The sequence below is a fragment of the Candoia aspera genome, chromosome 4 (genome assembly GCF_035149785.1).
Source record: "Candoia aspera isolate rCanAsp1 chromosome 4, rCanAsp1.hap2, whole genome shotgun sequence".
Classification (NCBI taxonomy): Eukaryota; Metazoa; Chordata; class Lepidosauria; order Squamata; family Boidae; genus Candoia; species Candoia aspera.
Genome location: NC_086156.1, coordinates 73,857,003 through 73,872,184, shown reverse-complemented (window position 1 = coordinate 73,872,184; position 15,182 = coordinate 73,857,003). Strand labels below are relative to the sequence as shown.

Sequence of the window (15,182 nt, the reverse complement as noted above, 5' to 3'; positions counted from 1 at the left end):
AAATTCACTGGTTATTCACCTACCTGTTGAGCACTCTCCAACTTGCCATTCCTAGTTATGAGCAATTATAATATATTCATTTTTTAATTGGTTGAGAAGCTTGAAGGCTTGTGACCACTCCAGTGACTACCTTTTACCACTTCTAGTTAGGTAATTCTCAAAATAGTTTATACTTTACAAAAATTATACTCTATGCCTTCTGAAGTAAGAATCTCATAATACTTTTTCTTCAATAAATGCCCTAAAGTATGCTGTGCCTATTGGAGGGGGAAGGAGGTAGATTTGGACCAGAATGCAAAGCACTGCTGTTTGTGCCCAGTGCGATCTGTCAAAAACAAAATGGTCTGGCTAGGGTTGAACCTAAGTTTGTTCCTCCCCTTCTAGATTCTGACAGTCTCCAGGCACTGGGAAAGCACATTGACAGCATTGCTTGGTTGGCCAGGGATCAAGATGTACAAATGGGTATCATCCATTAGCTCCATGTCATTGGATAACCTCCCCCAACAGTCTCCTGTAGATGTTAAATAGGAATGAGTAGAATGTTGAGCCCCTAAGGAATCCCACAAACCAGGGATCTAGGATTCTATCTCTTCCTCTCTACAAACACTGAGTTGAACTAGCCCCAGAGAAAGCAGGAGAACCACTATAAAACAGTGCCACCACTCCCAAAGCTGGTCCAGTGGGTTACCATTATGATAAATGGTATCAAAAGACACTGAGAGATCAAGATCATGGATGATCAGGAGAGTTACATCATCCCAAGTCCCACCAGAGGTCACTACCAAGTTATTTCAGTGCTATACTCCAGCCTGAAACCTGACTGAGAAGTATCCAGATAATCTCTTTCCCCCAGGGCCCCCTGGAGCTGCAGCCCAACCACCTTCTCTCTGACCTTTCCCCCAAAAGGGAGGTTGGAGACTGGAGAAAAATTGTCCAGTATCATTGAGTCCGGTGATGAGGAAGGTGCATACCACTACCTCGTTTAAGGATGAATTCACCACCACCTGGGCCTTACCATGTGTCATCTCCCAGGTGGCCTTGACCAGCCAGGAGGGATATGGATCTAACAAGTCCATGCAGGTGTGTGAAAGGATGTAGGTCTGGCCTTCAGAAGGAGGAAGGGAGCAATAAACCACTGAAAGGAAAAAAAAAAGATAACTGAACCCTAAGAAAGTGGAAAGTGTGAGAAAGAAACTCAAAGTAATCCTGCCTTCATCTTGTTTGGTATGAGAAGGGGCAGAGAGAAACTGACAGGCTTTCAAATTTCTGTTATTCTACCCTACAACAATAAAATACATTCCTGGAATCCTTGCTCTTTCTATTTCTTGATCTTACCTACCTTGAATGGCTGACATGGTGATTTTACTCACAGTTCTGAAAAGCCTGTGCAGTTCCTCAAGACTCATAGGCTCAAATTCCTCCCACATAAGAGCCTAAGTCACCTCAGTAGGATCCACCTAGTCAGAAAGAATCTGAGTGATTGTATATATCAGATTCCTAGCATGATCCTCACAGCAGCTTTTAAGATGTTCATCAGGACCCTCCCTTCCTAAAAGGCTACAGGTCACCCTGAATAGGGCCACTGGGTGGCACGTTGCAGGCCTAATAAGAGTGAAAAAATAATTACGTTTTGTTGCTCATATTGCCACAAGGTACTCCTTAATCCAAGGCCATATATTATATGTGTCTGGTCAGAGTCATTCCCAGTCTTTCTCCAACAATGCCATAGGTGTCTCTTCTGTTGCTTAATTTCCCTGAGCTGCTCAGTAAATCAAGGGGTACCCAGGATTGCTAGACAAAGAGATGCTGCTCAGGAGCAATCCAATGAAGGTCTGTCATCTTCCACTCATTCCAAGTGGTACTAAAGCCTCAGTTGAACAGCCCACCAGAACCTCAGGAAACCCCCCAACCATTCTCTGAAAACCAACAGGATCCATAAGGCACCTGGGACAGATCAATCTAACAGGTCCCACCTTCCTGCTGGGCAACTCCAGGGCAACCAGAGAGCGATCTGATCACAACAAGGGACAGAAGATAATACCCCTAGCCTTAGGTAGATTGGATGTTCTTCCAGAGGATCTATCAACCTGCAGATGCAGCTGAGGGAGTGGGGTGTATTTGGAAACTGTGTGATCGTTTTTAATACTTTTTCATTCCATTTCTAGCCTGCCCTTTCCTTAGGGCTCAATAAGAATGACAGTTTAAATTATGTATAGCACATATCTAAATAGAAATTGGAATTACAACCACAATCTGTAATATATGTCAACAGTTCAAAGCCATAAGACAGGCCCTTGATTGTTAAATAGCTATTTATAATCTTTTCTTCAAACACTCAAATCTCTGATGAGTTTCTGGGTGGGAAGAAAGTCCCACAGCTGCAGAGCAGCCAGAAAAATGCCATTTTATGTCATTTGTTCTCCAGGGTTGACATGCAGATTGATTAATCAAGAGGGTATCCTCAGGGCTTACACAGAAGGTCTATTTTTGGTTTTCCAAACAATGGCAGTAATGCTGCTCTAACCTCACTTATGCAGCAGAGGCATTGTAAGGGTCCAAATAAAGTTATGGGTTCTAATAATGTCTTTTGTAAGTTGTCCATAGCTCATCAATGAAGTACATGCTTTGTGACCACTGGCTTTTTAAAGGATATCTGGCAGCTACCAGACGGAATGACTAACTCTGGGACTGGCCATTCTGGGCTTACTACTTCACTGTTGTGTCAACTGCATTGCTTGCAATTAGTTTCAGGGCCCAGCTGAAGGCTTGTTGCTGATTTTGGGGCATCTTTTGTTTCTTGTTTTTACCATTGTTTTTTTTTTTTCCTTGTATTTTACTTGTGAACCTCCCTGAGTTGTTGGGAGTCAGTCAGTGTACAAATGTAATAAATAAATAATAAAATAAAGCTTTAAAGCTTTAAATGGCATAGGGCCAGTTTTTATTTTATTTTTTATTTTTTTAATTAATTTGTATGGCTGCCCATCTCACCAAGTGACTCTGGGCAGCGAACAAAATTTTAAAAATAAAAACAATTAAAATAAATATTTTCTCTATTTTCTGTTGGGTTAAAATTAACATTAGAGCTCATTTTTATATGCTTTTGCTCACAGCAGTGTAACAGCTGGCTATCACTGTCAGCAGAATTTTTGTAGTCCTCCAGCTCTGAAATTCTGGCAAGCTTTTAATTCTTGTTTGGGTGTTTGTGTTTGTAAACTACATTGTATCTTTATAAGCCCGTTGAGTAATCTATTTATTAATAAATAGAGGGCCTGATGCTCTTATTCTGAATAAGCCTCAATAAGGTTATCTGAATAACTAGATAACTAGGTTGTGCATAGGACCGCCTTCTCCCATATTCATTTGCCTGTCCAATCAGATCTCCTTCAGATCCAGTCTACCTAAGAAAGCCATTTGATGGGACCTAGAAAACAGGTGTTGTCAGTCACTGCCCCGTGCTGAGGAACTCTCTCCCTATGGAGACTCCTTCCTGGATTGTAGGAGGGAAGTTAAGATCTGGCTTTCCACCTAGCTCAGGAGGAAGAAATGCTCTGAATGCTAGAATGCGTTGGCAAACACATGACTTTGCATATCTATTTTTAATCCCTTATGATGCTGTTGAGGTTTCTGGGGGGGCGGGTGTTCATTTTTATTGAGGGTTTTTTTAAATGAAGTTTCTGGCTGTTAGCCACTAAGATCCTTTTGGTGTGAGGGGCATACCAACCAACCAACCAAATAAATAAATAAATAAATAAGTTTCCTTTGAACTTGAAATACTGAATGAAACTGAACTGATTGCAACATCGCTGAAATTGATGTATAGCCACTAAGATCCTTTTGGTGTGAGGGGCATAGCAACTTAATAAGTAAGTAAGTAAGTAAGTAAGTAAGTAAGTAAGTAAGTAAGTAAGTAAGTAAGTTTCCTTTGAACCTAAAATACTGAATGAAACTGAACTGATTACAACATCGCTGAAATTGATGTATCACACTAAGTCATAATGTGGTCTTACTGGTTTCAGTTTAGAATGCAGTTTGTGAGCCCAGTCACTGTGGTTTAATGTTACCCGTGACTTAATCAACAAACGATGGCTTGGTACCATTTATGAAGCTAGCCAATGTCTCCTGCTGATGACATAGCACCTCATGTGTATTATATACAGTAGTACCCCAGGGCTCATTAAACTCTTATCCCTGGCTTTTGCAAGATCTATTTCAGACAATTTGTGTTGACTTGGAGAGAGCCTGTGAAGTGGGAAGTGAACCATGGAAGGAGATAAATCCAGGCTTGTTCCTCTATTTTTCACCCTTGAAGTAGGCAAGAATGCCTGGGGACCCTCTACCTGTGTTTGGAATGGGCAGTCAAGGGTGTAATAAGGGGAGGTCTTTGCTAAAACTACTGGTCTGGCTTAAAGTAGGGCAGAGAGTAAAGGCTCCTTTGCTTGTGACTTTGTCGAATAGGGGAGAAGATAACTGCAGTGCATTATATCAACAGGATCTTTTGGATCATGGGCTATGCTGGGAACTTGAGGGGGAAGCTGTACTATATTCATTGGCTGCAGTTCTTATCTAAATCTTATGATTTAGTCTTGCATATTCTTTTCCAGAGTTTCAGCTAGTAATCCTAGACAAATGTATTCCTCCTTTAGTGTCTTAATTTTGGAACAAATAATCTAAATACTGAGGAGAAGAAACCAAGACAAGAGGGAACAGAATAAATTCATATCTCACTTGTTTGCTCTCTGCTGAAGCACCAAGGGAATGAAAAATATGCCAAGGATTGTCTGTGTGATGTTACATTTTAATTGTTCAACTGTACATCAGCCTCAGTGTAGGTTAATCTGGTTAACTGACTAGTTTCCTTTGCCAGTAGCTAAGCTGAATTCCACCCACACCCTGGCACCCTTTTCCTGGCCTCTGGGAGCACTCTGAGGTTTGCAGCAAAGGTCTTGGCCCTCTGCAGAGAAGGTGACCCCAGCATGTTGAAGGCAGCAGCCAACACCATTAAGGACAGTGATGTATGCAGGCTAATTAACAGCTTGAATGAGAAACCATTTATCTCTCTGGACCAACTGCCTGCCAAGCAGTGAGAAGATAAAAAGGAACGCAGCAAGCACAAGGTCTGTCAGCATTTTGTGACCAAATGTACTGTCAAGCCCAGGACAGTGTAAAAGATAAAGCAAATTACACATTAGAATGGGATATAGAACCTGGGCATCAGGAGATACAATGCAGCCCAACAGAAAGGGTACCAGACAATTTCCTTATGTGATGGTAAAGTTCACTTTAGCATTTGCATCATGTCTGTAATTGGTGTACATTACCTGCATTGATCAGAAACTACAGTTGTCCTCTGCATTCACAAATAATTAATTAAGGTGTCACTGGGTGGGCAAACAGCTCTTGTAGGACCTTTTACTTGGGTCTAAAAGATCTGTGCAAATTCCTTCACTAGCCGCAGATTCATGATGAGTACAGTCACCAAATTATTTTTACATTGTAAGCACTGCTTCTGGAGATACCACTGACATGGCTATAATTTTTAAAAAGTTAAACATGCATTTTGTGGAAATTCGACATTTTCCAGATGATCTTTGTAGTTTTCTTGGGGTGTTTGTTCAGTTACAACTCTAGAAAAATTGTGTAGAGATTAATTTTCCTGTAACATTTTCAGACAAAACTGCTTCTGAAATCTTTAAAAAATTCTCCACAAAGCTCCAAGTGTTCAAAAACTACCTGGAATGAGTGCATTTGTAATAGAGCTGTGCATTACTTTGAATTCAAAGGAGGAAAGGAGTTGTGGAGTGCCCTAGATACTCACATAACACCTGTGGCAACGCCTTAAATTAAACATGTCTTTTCCCCAGGATCGTGCAAGAGCAGAGGGCAGGCCCCGAGGAAAGATACAGCTGTTTTAAGGAGTAGCCCACAGGTGCTGCATGCATGCCCTGAGCACCTTTTCCCTTTGATTCCAAAGTGATGCATAGCCCTAATTTGTGCCATCTTGGGGCAGACTAGACAGCCTCTGTATAATTAGAATTGCACAGATGCCTATCAAAAGGTAGGATATAGGCACATACTGTATGCATTCACACACACACTTCATTGGAATGGCAAAATAGCCTTTAATACTTTGCTACACACTCAGTTTAGATCCCTCTATTGCCTGCCATTTGCACTGTGAAAAATAACTCCTGTTTACTGCATGGAAAGCTATTTTTCAGGAGAAATGAAATATGGGGTGAGAAATAGGATCTTAATGGCAGACAAACTATTAATGACTTCCATCTGCCACAGTAGGGTACCACTCTGCCTTTGCATTTCTAGAAGCCATCCACACAATTGCTAATTGTATGAGTAGTGCCATATTTAGTTTTATTATTTAGCTACAAATAGTTTTTTAAAAAATCCCAGAAAAAATTGCATAGTACAAAGGTTTGGAAAAGAATAATATTGTAAGGGTTAATTAAGCATAACTTTTGGGCAGAGGGGGACAGAACAGGTGGCAAAATCTGAAGTTCCATCACTTTAGAATTTCAGGCACTGAATTGTTTTTAGCCCACCACCTTTTTTTTTCTGTGCAAGGGAGAAATTCACCCTGTCAGTCAAGATGCTTAGTATAAATCAGTGTTTTTCAAACTTGGCAGCTTTAAGATGAGTGGACTTCAACTCCCCATGCTGGCTGGGGAATTCTTGGAGTTGAAGTCCACTCATCTTAAAGTTGCCAAATTGGAAAAAGACTGGTATAAGTAAATATTTCTAATGGGGGAAACTTACTGAGTGATACTGAGTATCACAGAAAATGGAGATGACCAAGGAGTGGGGGTGGGAAGAGGCAGGGGAGAATGCATGCCCACATCCAGCTTGAAAGATTGTAGTTTACCTTTCTCTGTGGCATGGGAGTTATCCCTTGTAGGACATATAGGGGATTATTGGAATATGTGATTCCTCCATGTTTATTCTAAAGTGATACAGTCCTAGGATAACTGCCTTTGTGTCTGTCCTATAGGTGTCAGTGCAGAAGGATGTTCATTTAAGTTTGTTTGAGTTTACTGCTAGGCAAATAGGATAGAGGATTACAGCATTACAAGCATAGCTTGCAGAACATTTGTTAAGATAAATGGAAGAAGGCCCTAACTGTCTCCACGACTTTCTCTGTATTTGCATACTATTCCTTTAATAAATCAGTTATCTTTAAGCCCGAGCTTGTGAGACTGAGTATTTGGGATTAGGCAACCATTACACTAACACACACAGTAAAATTACTGTAAATGATCACATGGTATATTAATCAACAGGGAAAACACTTTAAGATGTATGCCTGGACTAGGCTTTCTCAAATTGTGTCCTCCAAATGCGGCAAGGGAATGATGGCAGTTACAATATGACACATCTGAGAGGCCTTTGGTTGAGTAAGACAGGTCTAGAAATGAGGTATGTGCAAACAAGCAAGTATTCTGGAGAGGTTGCAAGCTGAGGGAAAGGCTGCCTTCCCCATCTTTTGTTCAGGGGAGAGTAAAATCATGTGCTCTTTTCTCCTTTCCACAGTTGGGTCCAGGAGTTCCTAAATGAAGAGAACAAAGGTCTTGATGTGTTGGTGGATTATCTTGCTTTTGCCCAGTGCTCTGTCACGTAAGTTCACTGTTGTTAGGTATGAGCAATAAGTGAGGAACAAGGCAGAACTGTGATGACACTCCTGCCATAGCTTTTAAATTGGGGGTTGTGTGGCCAATTTAACAGGGAACACAAGTCTGTGCACCCAGTAACATATGTCTTGATAGGGATGCCAGGAGCTGCTTTATCTCAGTAGTGCCACTCTCTAGTTAGGTTTGACTTTGGTTAAAGAGACATTCTATATTTAATTACAAACTGTTTGAAACAATACCAAAGGAATTTCTGGGTTATGGTCAGGAGAAGCCTGCTATACTGTTGACTGGGAAAGAGCTCAAAGGCTCCTTGAAGTCACGGAAATAATTTCCATGTCCTTTTGAGAGTTGAACACAAATTGTATTTTATATTGTCTGTATACACATATGCATGAACTTGGATGTCAAATTGTCCTTTTAGAAGGGAGTTCTACCTGATGAAACCTATCCATGATTATATCTTCATTCAGCTCTTCTTGTCTCATCTCTGTGAAATAACTCTTGGACACCTAATTCAAGTCAGGAATTAATTTCCCAATGGATCAGTTGACACAAAACAATTACAAAGCATGTTAAACCTCAGAGAAAGTAACTTGTAAAGTTGGTGATAACAAGGAAGGTAATAACAGCTGTTTGGCCCAAATCACATTTGAGGCTGGAGAACAGGGCTTCCCATCACACAGATTTCTTCTCCTAGTTTTAACAGTGAAAGTGCATAGCTACAATTGGAAAAACGTTTCTAATCTAGGCTAAAACCAATCGATTCCTATTGTGTCAAAAAAGAAGCAGCAAGAGAAATGTAAAGTTACTGTTATTACTAATAAGAATGTATGCTGTCCTTGATGAAACTGTATTCCTAACAGCGGATGGATGAGTCATATAGAAGACTAAGAGCACACACACACACACACTTCCTGATACAGGAAACCAGAGGTGGCAAACTTGTAATTCTTGGCCTGATTTTACAAACTCCCACTTAATTTCAGGAGACTTCTGCAAGGTGTCAGTTCTGGAAAAGCTATTTTCCATCTCAAGAAAGCCAGGAAAAGAGAGAACGAGAGAGAGAGAGAGGAAGAAAGAGAGAGAAGGGTTGTAGACTCTGCTAATAGACTAGCATTGGTCTTAGCACAAATGTGCCTTCTGTAGATTATTTCAAAGGGAATGTAGTCCTTTGCAGGAAAAAAAACCCTTTCTGTTAAATATGTTTTAATCACATGCAACTTGATTGAGGAGTAATTCCTGGATAACATGAAGAGATTTAACCCACAGAGAAATGAGTGATTGCTTCTCTGACAAGAACCGTCAATCTAACACAAGCTTACTACCACTTCATTTCCTCAAGGCAAACTAGGAGTTACGTTGTAGAGAGAAAGTATTATTTGCAAATGAAACAATTATACACGCTCATTTAGCATAATTTTCTTCTGCTTCTTCCACCACAGGCAAGCAAACGGCCACTTGCACATTTTCATGCCCAAATCTAAAAGCAAACTTCACCACATAATCCAGGAGAAATAAACTTATCTAACTGTATCTAGTAGAGGCGGATAGGATAGGAGGTAGATCCAAATTTAGGGTAGATAATTGATCCCTTGCAGTAGTTCAGCAATGATTTCTTGACTTGACAATATTTTGTTGACTAGAAATATTATTTAATTGTAACAATAAATGGTTATTTTGTTTATTAAAAAATAGGCTGCTTATATCCCTAATCTGAAGTAATGCAGATATAGATTTGTATTTATATGGAGGCCAACTCATTGCACAGTATATAGTGACTCCGCCTCCTGAGCCACCATTTTCTATCTGGTTCCACTTATTCCACCTATAACTTTGTGCCTGAGTCCAGCTAGTGGACCTCAGGAGTCTGGTTAAAAAAGAGAGAGACGATCCTGGAACCTGGAAGCCTGTGCATACCAAAGTAGAAGACATGCAGACATTGGCTCAGCACCTTGGATAGCAGCCCAGCTCTGACACTGCCAAAGCAAAAACGGAGCATAAGCCATGTTTACTTCAGCACTGAGTTGTGAATCTTTACAGTGAGGAGGACCCTGGAGATTAAATCAATTTATTGATGTGTGTAGAATGGTCATGCCCTGAAAAGTGGTTCTCCTTTCTCCTTCCATTTCACTGCCAGAGCCTCAATAAACCCCACCCACCCACCTGTTGACGCACATTTGTGTTTGTGTGTGTGGCTCCAGGTTTGATATGGACAGCACTGACAATGGGAGCCCTGGGTCCGACAAGGGAAAAGCCCTGGACAGATCTGTAGAGGACCTCAGCAGAAGCAATTCCTCCCCCACACAGGGTTCCACCAAAACGAGGCACTTGACTGTCAGGTAACCAAATGAAATTTGGGTAGGTTTTCTTAAACAACTTTCCCAGTATTGGGATGAAGCACCTGGGACCGGCAGAGTGGCAGTCCCTTTTTATATTCTCCCTACACAACAAACTGCTCCAGAAAATAAAATGCAAAAATTATACAAAAGACAGCAAATTAAATCTTAGGATGTGGCCTATGTTAAAGCCTGTGCTATAAAGTATCTTCTGCTATAACATAATCAGCGTGGGAAGGGGAGGCCATTTCAGTTAATATAAGCCACCAACTCTTCTGATTTTGGATCATGCCAGAATGAGGCCAAATGAAAGAATTACGTGGTGGAGAAACACTCTGGACAGGCAGGCTGATTCAGCATAGGTTGCTTGCTTGCTTGTCCAAATGGGAATCTGCGTTTTCAATCAGAGTTACAAGTCTATGTATAGGTGAATCTCAGAACCTTCATCTAAAAGTATCAGAAATATTTTGGATTCAAATTAACTCCCAGTTTAAATGAAACAACAAGATTAATTGCTTATTAAAATGAGCTCACTAGGGAGCAGCTTGAGGAACTGTTCCACACAGATTGTTTCCTGTTTTTAGACTTCTGTAGACCAACTTAGTAATACTCAGACTAACAGCCCTGAAGCCCATCAGATTTCTTAAACAACAAGTTTCAAGAGATTACTCATTTTCAATTTCTGTTTTTGAAACTAAAAGTTTACTTCTTCAGCAGTGCAAAGAACACTGCATGCATGGTTCTTTCCCCAGAAAACAATATTTAGCAAGGAGCCAGGTTATTGTTAGAAAGCTTTGAAACATTTTTTTACATGCTAGGGTAACTATATTAAGTAAACCAACCAAAAATAACCGTATAGAGCAGTGTTTCTCAACCTTGGCAAGTTTAAGATGGGTGGACTTCAACTCCCAGAATTCCCCAGCCAGTAAGTCTGATTGTGCTGTACCTCCCACCTCCCACTTCTTATGAGTTGAAGTCCACCCATCTTAAACTTGCCAAGGTTGAGAAACACTGGTATAGAGTCACTCATAATCTAGTTTCCAAGTTTTTCTCATCTATGACCACCTCAAAAACAGTGCTTTAAAAGCCGACTCTGAGAAGTTGGGGGCCTGTTCATGTTAATTGCTAACTTTCCAACAAACTGCAAAATCTGTTTTTCTTTTCCCCTTCTTTCTCTCATCTCTGTCCTAACTCCTTTTCTTTCTCCTTATTCTAACCCCACACTTCTTTTGCATGCTTCCATTGGGAAAATGTCTCATGGTAGGTACTCAGATGTTGTCTTCCTGGATAGGGGGAAGAGGGGGAAAATAGTTGATGGGATATAGTATATGTGTAGTTTGGGTTCATCAGCTCCAGAGAGATTCAACACTATGATCCCCTGAATCATAGTTTGAAAAGGAGGCCTGCATTAGGCTCTTTCTCTTTCTCTCTCATTTTTAAGAGGCAAAATCATACATGGAGGCATCAGTCAGTGTGTGACCTAGCATCTCAAGGCCCCTTCCATGTTTTGTTAATGCGATTTCCTATGCAACGATAGAAGAAGCCTTTCTCTCTACAGTACTTGAACTTCAGAAGTGAAGTGAAGTGAAAACCAATCCATCCTTCCTTCAGGACCGGAGGGGCTGGGCTTTGGGGTTCAGAGCTCAATGGGCTAAATGCTATAACTGATTACATGCTCCCTCAGGCTAATCAGCCCTTCTGTGACAAAGTCCTAATCCTGAGTATGATGGTGTTGACCTTGGAGAACAACTGGAATTGATTGACCCAAGGTGGATTCCCACCCTCCTGCAGGCAAAAGATTTTCCATCCTTGGGCTAGTTCAGTGCCTATAATTTACTGAAGAAAAAGTTCCTGCCCACGGCACACAGAAAACCTCAAAGAATAGAAGTAGTCTTGCATTTGAAAAATGGGCAATAATGGACTCTATTTGCCAGATTTACCTAAAAGCTGATAAAGGGATGTCAAGATTGCTTTTCAAGTGACAGTAAAATGTCCCTCCCTATGATTCCAAAACTGTCACGTTTCCCCCATGTTTGGGGAGGGGGAGGGCCAGGGAGGCGTCCACCTGAAGCATCGTATTTTTCCCTCCTGTCCTGCAGGGTTGCACTCTTCCACCTCCTTCAGGTGTTGCCATTTGAACCAGCAGATCCAAACATTCTTTCAACAAGTCCACCCCAGCATCCCCTCCTCCAGCGCCCCTGGCAGCGAGCAGGACTGTAAGCCCAGGCCACCTGTCAACTCTTACTCACCCCGGTGAGCCTCGAAATCCCAGCCTTAATGAGAACCTCCCCCCATGAACACAGCTGGAGGGTGTAGGAGTGGCTGGGCAAGGGCATGCCCGCCCCACTTTCGCCTTTGTGTTCATGCACAGGCGCTCCAGACACTGAACGTTGGGAGCCTTGAAAGCCGAGAGAGCTGGAAATCTGCAATTTTAAACATCCCGCTTGAGGCAATCCATCCCTAAAAGTTCAGTCACTGGAATTACTTTTGAAAATCTGGGATATTTGCATGCTTAGATTTTCATTGTTTTCATAGTCATCACAAAGGGTTTTGGTTTGTTTGTTTGTTTGTTTGTTTGGGCTCCTGTTTTTTTGTTGCTGTTGTCCTGAGGTTCAGGGAATTGGGTCAGATGTTCAGAGGTGGTGGAAAGGGAATGCTGAGCAATCAAATGAGCCTGAAATTGTACAAAACTGATGTAAAGTTTCATTTGGCTTGTCTTTAATCATGACATCTAGAAACCTTTCGTAAGTTGGAGACCAAAGCCACCAGTTTTTCGGAGTCTGAAGAACTGTTACCATATTCAGCACCAGTATCCATCCTCTGCATTCTCCTTCAACCACATCCATATGAAAGGCTTTTCATGATTTTTTTCCCTATGGTCTGTTAGCCCTATTCTTGAGACTCTTTTCCATGTTTAATCATATGGAATCAGCAATGCCCTGGAAACTGGACTGGAAGTCTTCACTGGTGACAACATCCTCTAGACCAGAATTTCCCAACTTGTTGCCTTCCAGGTGTGTTGAACTTTAACTTCTATAATGTCCAGTCGTCACAGCTAGAGATTGTAGGAAGTGAAGTGCAACATAACTGCAGGGCAACAGATTGGGTAAGGCTATTCCTGGATGCCATTTGAACTGGAAACTTAGAAGAAAAGGAAAATTTAAACTGCCAACCTGCTACTTATGCTGACTTCTGCTGCTCCCCCCTCATATCCTTCTCATATGCTATTCTTTATACTTTTGGACAGTTGCATGGGATTGATATCCATTGTCATTGAGCTGTTTCTCCCCCTCCCCCCTTTAAATTTATTTCTACCCCAGACTCAATCTGGCACACAGCAGGAAGGCCCTACGGAACTCACGCATCGTCAGCCAGAAGGATGATGTTCATGTCTGCATCATGTGTCTCCGTGCCATTATGAATTATCAGGTAATTGGGTGGGGGAGGAGGAGAAGGAGGAGAAAGGTGAAATTTGCATGTGTGTGAAATAGATGGCCTTGGGAAACATATAATATTGGAAAGTGATTTTGAAACTTGCCTAGATTTCAGAAGTGATGTGTGAAGTGCTGTATGTACATAATGTCAGGGAGGGGCAAGGAAGAAAAAACCAGGAAATCCTGTGCCATACAAGAAAACCCATTCCCAATATCTCCAGGTAGGGCTGGAAAGATTCCCATCTGAAGTGTTGAAGAGCTAGTCTGGATAAACCAATGTCTGATTCAGCATTAGGCAGTTTTCTAACATGCCATCCCAAATGGCATGAAGACCTATAAATCAGATGTAGGTGTAGGTGCAGTATGTGTGTATGCATTCTCAGATGTATAGTGTCAGAAAGATCCTAATGTTTAAATGTCAGAATTCTAGGTTTTGTTTGCTTGCAGCTTTCTGAGATCATGGGGCATGGGACACAGAAGAAGCAATCTAGTACCTTCCAAAATTATTGGACTCTGTTACCCATAATAAGGAAGTGACCTACTATCATGGGACTCTGAGTCAACAACATATAACAGGCATTTGGTTGTTGACCACAGTACGCAAATTCAGGGGGGAGAGTTCAATGACCCTTAAAGAAAGAACTATTCAGTGGTGCTCATTGCAAACCAAATGCTACATTTGATGAACTACTGTTTTAATCAGTGGAGTTTTCCGTATGGCACAGCCAGATTTGCACAACCTGCCTGGAATACTGGAAGTAGGTAAATAGGCCTAAGAAGCCATTTTACATGACATTTCACACTGTTATTTTTGAGAAAAAGATGTTGCCCAATAGTGTTACTCTCATCAGACATAGCTGTGAGAATTGGTGGAGCAATAATCAGTAGTCTGGAGTCAAAAGTGTCTTAAGGGGTATGGTTTCCTGAATTTTTATATGTTATTGTTAAATGAAATCAAACACATTTTGCAGGGTAAACACACACACACAAACACACACACAAACACTTTGGTTAACATATGAAAATGGTATATATATCAAAAGTGGTAATCCTTTTAACTCTCTGTGAAAAGAAAAGTTGGGTTCATAACAACTATCATTTGACCATGAGTGACCAATGGTTTGGTTTGCCACAACCAGTCATGTCCATATGGCCTTTGCTTGTAAAGGAATCCACTCTCTGAGCCTCTGTGGAACAAAGGAGACATTGCTGTGTGTGTTTCCACCTGCAGTCTTTGTGCCCATCTAGATTCACTTGGACGGCTAATTTGGACTGCTAATTTTCTTTCTCATTTCTCCCTTAGTCTGGATTCAGCCTTGTGATGAACCATCCAGCATGTGTAAATGAGATAACACTCAGTCTCAACAATAAGAATCCCAGGTAGGAATTCCCTCCTCTTTTACAGATGTGTGTATGCTTCTCAGTCAGAATGGATATGTTAGCCAGTTCCTGTCCAGGTCAGTTTCAGAGATGTATTCATGTTCATTTCTGCATTAAATACTGCTTTTATTTTTTAAAAAAAGCATGAAAATATTTTCATAGAATATTTTTTAGAATACATATATTTCTCAATATATCGTACGAAAAATGTGCACTCTGTGTGCACTTTGGCTTGTATTTTGCACTGAGAGTGAAAGTGTCACATCCAAGGACTTTCAGCTGGCACAGGCATTTGAGAGGCGTGGAGCAAGTCGCTCCACTTCATAATGCTGATTGCAACACAGACCAAACAAAATCCTCAAGCATCCTGACCTGTCCTCAGTGCTGCTATG

The 15,182-nt window shown here is 41.2% G+C and overlaps 1 protein-coding gene across 7 annotated transcripts in view; it reads left to right on the top strand.

Annotated features, from left to right (window-relative positions):
- Positions 1–15,182, top strand: part of FMNL1 (formin like 1) — a 78,770-nt gene that overhangs the window by 37,021 nt on the left and 26,567 nt on the right. For 4 of the 7 annotated variants that reach the window (XM_063300549.1, XM_063300550.1, XM_063300548.1 and 1 more), the window contains exons 5-8: positions 7,543–7,626; positions 9,842–9,979; positions 13,297–13,405; positions 14,714–14,790. In XM_063300549.1, the coding sequence (XP_063156619.1) occupies positions 7,543–7,626; positions 9,842–9,979; positions 13,297–13,405; positions 14,714–14,790 (408 nt within the window). Of the gene's footprint in view, positions 1–7,542; positions 7,627–9,841; positions 9,980–11,975; positions 12,230–13,296; positions 13,406–14,713; positions 14,791–15,182 lie in introns of those variants that run through there. The other 3 variants (XM_063300554.1, XM_063300553.1, XM_063300552.1) reach the window with 2 other exon arrangements.